This window comes from Arachis duranensis, chromosome 1, assembly GCF_000817695.3.
Source record: "Arachis duranensis cultivar V14167 chromosome 1, aradu.V14167.gnm2.J7QH, whole genome shotgun sequence".
Lineage (NCBI taxonomy): Eukaryota > Viridiplantae > Streptophyta > Magnoliopsida > Fabales > Fabaceae > Arachis > Arachis duranensis.
The window spans coordinates 13,029,621-13,038,195 of NC_029772.3; the positions used below are offsets into that span (position 1 = coordinate 13,029,621).

The 8,575-nt window shown below is 31.3% G+C and overlaps 1 protein-coding gene across 1 annotated transcript; it reads left to right on the forward strand.

The window, feature by feature from the left end:
• Positions 1-739: 739 nt before the first annotated feature.
• LOC107479274 (cyclin-dependent kinase inhibitor 7) lies at positions 740-2,512 on the forward strand. Its single transcript, XM_021137876.2, has 4 exons — positions 740-1,408; positions 1,576-1,631; positions 1,850-2,077; positions 2,210-2,512. The coding sequence occupies exons 1-4, from the start codon at positions 1,058-1,060 to the stop codon at positions 2,283-2,285; spliced, it is 711 nt and encodes a 236-aa protein (XP_020993535.1). The 5' UTR covers positions 740-1,057; the 3' UTR covers positions 2,286-2,512.
• The last annotated feature ends 6,063 nt before the right edge of the window (positions 2,513-8,575 follow it).

Sequence of the window (8,575 nt, forward strand, 5' to 3'; positions counted from 1 at the left end):
GCTCGACGATGACGAACATGCTCATGCTCATGATGACGATAATGATAAAGATAATGATAATGGGATTGTTGCTATTGAGGATTCAGGTGGCAGTGGTGAAAAATTGGGCGATGAGGTGAAGGAGGATATTTTGGGTGGTTATGGAGTTTTGTGGTGATTATGGAAGGAAGACGAGGAAGAAAGGAAAAAAAATGGATACTTACAAAATTATTAACAAAAATTTAATAATTGGTCATTTTTATCAAAAAAAATTATCTTTAATGAGTATAACTTTACTTTTAATTTTTAGGATTAGTTTTGTTAGTATTCAAATCTTTCATAATTAAAAATAATTATTTATTCTTGACAAAAATACTTAGATATATAACAAAATCATTCAAAATTACTATGATAAAGAATTAAAATTAATAGTTTCAAGGCTTAATATAATTAACATTAGACTATGAATAATTTTACATTCTTATAATATATAAAATATATACATCTATTTATAAAAATAAAAGGGTACCCAACAACATATTAGTAGGAATAATTAATAAATTTGTTTATGGTTCTTAAATTTTAGATAAATAAAAAAATAAAATTCACTTTTTTTATCTATACTTTTAAACAATTTAAAAATAAAATAGGCACAAAGAATCCCCTGATTAATAATAGTGCGTAACTATAATCCAAAGTAATTAAACGAATAAAGTAATAGTATATAAGTAGTCGTCCTTACTCTGTAACCGCATGATCCTCGCCTGCCTCTTGTTGCTTTGTTGCGATAAGCCGATAATAACAAACTTCCCCTCCTCTTCCGCACCCTCAAGCCCCCAAACGACGACCACTTCCACACACCACCATCGAATTTTCCGTTACACATATTCTAACCACCGCCACGTGCTACTCATTCATTGGCTCATCTTTAACAACCACCCTCATCATTTCCATTGAACTACCACTTCCTCTTTTTCTTCATTCACTTTCACAAATCACAAACTTCTCTTCCCCCTCCTTCTGCCTCTTGCTAGCTACCTTAAGCTCAGAAAGAAAGAGAGTTAGTTAGTTAGTTTTAATGGAGATGGCTGAGGTTGGAGTAGTTAGAACAAGAGCTTCAGCAGCATTGGCCATGGATGTAGCTGTTGCTACTGCTGCAACTTCACCTTCACCCGATGAACCCGCACTCAAGAGAAGAAAAATCAAAAGCGAAGACGAAACAAGCCAAGATCTCATAAAATTCTCAGCATCCTCATTCTCTGACCAGCTTAAGAGTAGCATTGACGGTGAGGAAACAGTGCCGCGGGAGGCGGCGGCGGAGGAGGAGGAGGAACGGTCCTCCGACGAATCTCCAGCGTCATGTTGTTCGAGCAATAACGGATCCTCCACCTGGCTCCACGAAGAGAGCATCAAATTCTTAGATCTTGAGGTAACTAAATTGAAGAAGCAAAGTTGTTTCAAGTTGAACTAACATTTAGAATTAATTTAATGTAGAGGCACGGATATTTAATTAATTGAAGCTGCGTTTTTCGTCTTGATTTCTTTAAATGCATGTCGTTTTCTTTCTCATGAAATTTGATGTAACGCTTTTTACAGGTTCAGAGCTCCCAGCAGGCTGAAACGTCGGCGTGCTACTGCGAGAACCAAATAAGGTCTCAAATTAGTACTAACAGTTCAAATTTGCATGATTATTTGGTTCATTCGAATTTTGAAAAAAAAAAAAAAGAAAGAAATAAATTCTCTGTAGCGTATGTCATAGTAATAAATTTATTCCTTCCGTTCAACATTGTAATAAAACTTCAAACTCGAAGATCAGAAGAATATCTCTGAAGAATAAAAATAACATACATTTTTGTCTGTGTGTTCACAGGAGAGAAATGAGCCTCACGAGTGAGCTAGGAATGAATTGGCAAGAAGTGGAATCATCAATGGATAATAATTATAATTATAATAATGATAATAATAATAAGCGAACAAGAACAACAACAATAGTCAATAATTCCCGCGTTGTTCTATCAACGAAGATGCCAACAGAGTTGGAGCTTGAAGAATTTTTTGCTACCGCAGAGAAAGACATCCAGAAACGATTTTCAGACAAGTAAATCAAATTAATAAGTTCATCTTTTTTTTTTATCTGTTTTTCTCTAATACAAATTACTACGCTACTTTTTTTAACCTATGAAAGTTATTTATTTATTTTTTTTAACAAATATTGTTTTGGTGCTTGCAGATATAATTTTGATATTGTGAAGGATCTGCCATTGGAAGGACGCTACGAGTGGATTCAAGTAAAATTAACCCCATAAATGTGCCCAGTTTCTTGTGCCCAATAACATTATTCCGGTTCAATAACGAAATTAATTGTTGAGCTCCAGAGTGAATATTTGTGTAGGAAAAAAAGTTCCTTCCCAAAATTATTAAGGAAGGAAAATAAAAGTGATATATTTGGATTTGAACATGCCAATTGGCATTTGGCACTTCCCGAAATCATTCTTATAACGTTAATAATCTACTTTAGCTACATTCAAATTTTCATGTCATTGATTCATTTGATCCTATTGTATCTTATCTTTCATGGTCTAAGACTTTCTGTTTGATGTAGAGCTTTTATTTCTTTTTCCCTTTTATGATTAAGAAATAAGAAGAATTTCAGATATTTCTAGAATACCAGCATTTTAATAATTTTAATGGTTGTCTTAATTATAAAATATATATAATATATATTAATTAAAATTAATGGTTAAAATTATTAGAACTTTAGTATTTCAAGATCATTTGAAAATTTTTCAGAAATTATATATACCCTTCTTGTTGTTAAGCTAGATCCTGTGCCAAGATCTGGAAATTCAATTCCTTTGATAGTTTTAAGCATTGTTTTAAATTGTACTTCACAGTTTGCTCTTAAGGGATCTTTTGCAATTAGATCAAATAATTCATTTTACTATACAATTCTTCACATTGCACTCTCAATATAAAATCACAGCGATTCAAGTGTACTTTGTACAAGATTCTAGTATCGTTTTTCTCATCTGAGCTCCCCCCATGTAATTCGCGTCTGTTTCTTTATCCATTTTTAACTTTGCTTGGTACGGCAAAAGCACTGGCAGCTGATGGTTTCTTTTTCTTTTCTTTTTCACTTTCTTCATTTGTTTTTATCCCTTTTCCGTGACAATAATTTCCTTTATTTCCTTGTCTTTAATTTCTGGTCCGTCTTCTCTTTGCTTTATTATTTTGATTATTATTATTTGGACATTTTAGTGCTGACCTGTCTTTTCCTTAATTGAAAGTGTTAAACTGTTGAAAATAGATACTTTGCCTTTTCTCCTGAACCTTTCTGCCATAACTTTGGTCCGTGGATGATGATTACGGGACTTTTCTCAATTTCAATGTATCATTATACAGACAGTGAGACAGATAACAAGAAACAAAAACACAAACGACATTAGCATGATGGTGAATGATTTTTGGTGATTGGACCTATTGCACAAATAAATTTGATAACTGTGTAAAAGAAAAATAACGTAAGGAGTTAATTTTTAAAAAATTATTTTATTTATCTTATATCATAATTTTTAATTCTAAATTTTAGATTATAAATTTTAACTTCTTCAAAAAATAAAAATTTATTTGGGTGAACATTTACAAAAAAATATTTTTTTAAATATTTTTTTAAATATTTTTTAACAAAATAAAAATAATTTTATATTTAGATATAATAAGATATTTTTTATTAAAAAAGAATATTTTTTTAACAACTTAATAACACTCAAACAAATACTAAATATTTTTAAATTAAAAAAATAGTTAATATTAACTAACAAAAAATTAATTTTTTATACTTTCCCATAAAAGAAATATAAATCTAGCAAATTTTTAGTTAGTAGCAATTATTTTTTATATTTTGACTCTAACAATTTTGGTTCTTCATTTTTATATAACATATTGACCCTAATTTTGATGTAAAATTAATTTATTGTCAAACTTTTTGTTTTCTTTCCTTTCTTCAATACAATAGGAATTTTTTTTTTTTTCACACACATAACCAATTCTATAAGATTTCATTTTTGCTTCTCTCAATCTATGTCTGGCTCTCTGCCTTTCCTTCTCTCATTGACAAAGTATCTCCCTTCTCTTTTCCTCTCCCGCCATGGTCAGATATCGTTGCTCTGCTTTTACATTCCTTGATCCCCTGCTCCACTGTGAAACAAAACTAAGGAAAGCACTCTACTGAAGATTCCTTTGCTAAGTCAGCTATTAAGACTATGACCTTGTCTCTTCCTTCTCACTCATTGGCCTTCTTTTTTTAAGAAAGAATATTCAATTAATTGATGCAAGGGTTCTAACATTTTATTTTAAATTAATACTAGTATTTATGTTCAATTTTTTGTGGGGTAGGAATTGCTTCATCGATCATGGTTCTGGTCTATATCTTTGTGTCTTTGAGGTTGATAGTTTAACTAAAATTATTCTTATTCATGTAATTAATAGAATATGCCCTTTTGAAAATAAAATATATATTTATTTATAAATTATTAGATGCTAGAAGAATATATATTTATGAATTATTAGATGCTAGAATAATATATTTATGATAAAATTTACAAAAGCATTATTAAAAAATGTGAAATTAGAATTGATTTTACATCATAATTAGAGTCAATATGTTATAAAGAAAATAATTAATAAAAATTAGTGGGTCAAATTATAAAAAGTAACTATTATTAAATAAGAATGATTGATTCTATATTTCCTTCATCCAACCATGGTGCATGTGAGAATTAAAATAGTGAAGCGACGAAGAATTCTTTTATTAGTAGTTGGATGACCATCACATAAAATATCTTATTTTATTTTTGTAATTTTTAAAATAAGATTCGCGATGCGCATGAATTTCAGAACGTGTTATTGGGTCGTGCGGGTTGTTGTGGTTGTGACTCAATGAGGGATATAGAAATTCAAGGCACTCATGTGCCTCTTCTTCTGGATGGCTCATGATAATGTTGCTTTCAGTTATGTAATAGTCATTGCATTGTTCAAGACAATATTCTTGTCTTAATCACTACATTGATGAATGGGAACAAATTAATTCAATACCAAGAGAAGTTAAAATACGTTATAGAATAGTTAAACAGTTTTCTTTTTGAGAAAAAATCTGTTACAAGTTTATTACCATTAAAAAGTTTTTTTTAGAGAAAAAATCTGTTATAAGTTTATTACAACAGAATTCTAGATATACTATATCCAAACTATGAAATACATACACGGATAACCAACTTGAGTTGGTCGAGTGGTCAACTCACTCATCTACTTAAGCAAGTATCGGGAGTTTGAATTTCGCCTTGTGCATGCAGCAACTCATTGACCAGCGACAGACCCTTAAATGAGCTCAGATTCGCGACGGATTAGTCCTTAACCTGTCGAATTGGGGGATACCGTTTGGGTAAACCAAAAAAAAAATACATGCACAGATACAGGACACGACACGATACGTGATATGACGACATACGAATTTTAAAAAGTTATCGGACACGAGGACACGCATATATTAAAAATATAATATATTCATTAATATTAAGCTAATAAGTATTTTCAAAAATAATTATATGATATGTATTTTTTTTTAAAATGTATATGTATTCAAAAGATAAAATCCTAAACTCTTATGTCTTAATAGAGTTAGTAAGAATTTTGTACATCACATGTATAGAAAAAAATTATTTAAAATCATATTATTTCTCCATCATATATGGTTGATATCTTTATCATTAGAAAAAATTACTCTTTTCAACTCCGGTTCATCAAGAGAAAGTAAGCAACTTCAAGAACACCATTTTTCTTATCAATTGGTAAAAAAACATCTACAGCAATATTCCACATCATAGTTTCTCCTTTATTGTATTGTCGAGTTTTTCTTGAAAGAAGACGAAGATTAGTATGCATAAATACTAAATCTTCTTCACGTTTAGGCTTCAAGTTGTTTCTTTTTAGGGAATGGATAAAAGAATAAATGCTCCAATTCCTTTCACAACAAGAAGATGAAGATGGTTGCCCTAATAGGTTAAGAGCAATTGGTTGAAAAAATTTTGCTTTACTATCATAAATTAGCCACCAAAATTTTGCATGGACTATGCCTTTATCATTCAAGAAGTCATAATCATTAAAGACACCTCTACCATCAGAAAAGTTTGCAAATTCAATGTTTACTTTTCTCCTCTCTTCTTTATTAAGAAAATACCTCTTCAAGCATTTAACTCTTTCATCAATGATCTCAATATCTTGATGAGGAGAAACTCGTGTAGGATCTTCTCTCAACCATTGGTGGCTATAATACGGGAGTGGATCCTCTCCGGTGAAAAAAAAAACTGGATGCTATCCAGTGTGTAATCTAACCTTTCATTACTTTCTCTCTCCTATTTAATTTTTTTGGTTCCACTTAAAGAATTAAATGTGAAAGATCACACTTTATTCTCTCAAGTATTTTTCCCACTTGAGAGGATCCATTTCCTTATAATACCTATATAATTAGTGGTTAAGCAGAAATTATTTTAGCTTCACTTATAAATACAAGTTATAAACTATAAATGTAAAGAGTTACCTTGGATTCAATGAATGTGCTAAAACAATGAAGAGGTGTGCTACTTTTTGTCCATCTTTAAACTAATATTGAGTGCACAACATTTTAGAAGGACGATGACTCTTGTTCATATTTTCTTTTATAGAGATATATAACATTTTTTACCTTCTTGATCATTGAATCTCACATCTCATGAACCAAATGAAGAGTAGGTGCATCCGTGTCAAGACTTCTTAAAACATCATATATAGAATTTGTAAAAACAAAAATATAATTAATTTTTTGCCACTAATTTTCACTTAAAATTTTTTTTGTAACAAACTCAACTTTGTCAATATTATCTTCCTTGTATGAAGATCACTTTTGATTATGTATTTTACTGTATTTAGCATATAAAAGCATTTGTTCAAGTACTTCTATAAAAAAGAAGGTTGATGTGTAGTGTCTTAAATTTTTCTAAGAATTTAGAGTATTGCTTTTCTTTATTTTTTTTTCTGGAGCCTTTGAGGACAGGAAATTCTTGACTTGTGCTCTTGCACTTTGACCTTCTCTCTTGATGTAACTTTTGAAACTTGAATGATATATTCTTGAGAGGTGAGGATCACGTGTTCCTCTAAGGGATTAGCTTCTTCTTGAGCTTCTCCCCCCACAATTTTACTTCTCAAATAAATAGTCTTATACTCTTTTTTAGAATTTGGAATTGTTTCACTGGAGAATATTTGAGTGGATTTAGCTAATTGTTAAGTAATTTGGCCTATTTTCACCTTCAAATTTCTAATTGAAGTACCTTAATTTTTAAAGTTGGCTCTTATTTTTTCCATGAATGAGAGTGTGACTTGGGAGAGTTTCTCCATTGCAAGTTTAAGATTGGTAAGTTTTTGAGAGTCTTGAGATGGTTGGATGGGGGTGGTTATTGTTGGTGAGTGTTGAAGGTATCATGTTGGGAGTGGAAGTGATTTTGCGGATGGTTGTTGTTGAAGTTATTGGACCTCTGACCTTGATTTTCACAAAAAATTTGGATGATTTCTCCATCTAGAATTATAAATCTTAGAGAATAAGTCTTTGTGAGGTGGCTTTGGAGTATTATTTATATAATATATTTGCTCCAGGAAAGAATGTCCATACACCAAACCTTCACTTTTTGGGGGGTCTATTACTCATGCTATATGAATTCTCTTGGGTATTCACTGTTGAAACTTGCATGCCTCCTAATTGTTGAGTAAATGTATTAATTTGTTATGACATAATTTTATTCTGAGTTAACAAAGTGTCCAAGGTATCTAATTTCATAACTCCTTTTTTCATTGATCTTTCGAAATAATAGAGGTACTGATTGTTGGCCACCATTTCAATTAACTCTAGTGCTGCATCAGTGGTCTTCTTCCTATGCAAAGATCCTCCAGCCGAATTATCCAATGAAACCCGTGAGGCAGGGGTGATCCCATCATAGAATACCTGAAGTTGGACCCAGTCAGCAAACATGTTCGGAGGGCACTTTCTCAACATCTCTTTGTACCTCTCCCAAACTTCATAAAGGGACTCTCCTTCATGCTGTTGGAAAGTCTGAATGTCAGTTCTAAGCTTGGTTAACCTCTAAGGTGGGAAGAACTTGATTAGGAACTTGGTGACTAAGTCTTCCCATATGGCTATGTTCTTCTTGCACTGATAATCCAGCCACTGCTTAGACCGATCCCTTACAGCAAAAGGAAATAGCAACAACCGATAAATCTCAGTCGGGATGCCATTTGTCTTGACAGTGTCCCAAATTTGCAGGAAGTTAGAGATAAACAAATTAGAATCTTCCTGCGAGCTCCCACTAAACTTGCAATTTTGTTAAACCAATGTAACAAGCTAAGATATAGTTGTCAGAACCGAACCAATAATTAAACTGATCAGGCTACTGATTTACTGGTTCATTAGTTCAATTGATGAGTTATTAGTTGAACCGACAGAACTGATGCTACATAAATAAAAAATATAAAATAGTCTAAAACTTAAAATTAAAATTTAAAATATATATAT

Excerpts from the sequence above, each read along its gene's own strand:
- LOC107479274 (XM_021137876.2), top strand. The coding sequence starts at position 1,058 with ATGGAGATGGCTGAGGTTGGAGTAGTTAGAACAAGAGCTTCAGCAGCA. Across the intron at positions 1,409-1,575 it reads TCAAATTCTTAGATCTTGAG|GTTCAGAGCTCCCAGCAGGC; the intron begins GTAACTAAATTG and ends CGCTTTTTACAG. Across the intron at positions 1,632-1,849 it reads TACTGCGAGAACCAAATAAG|GAGAGAAATGAGCCTCACGA; the intron begins GTCTCAAATTAG and ends GTGTGTTCACAG.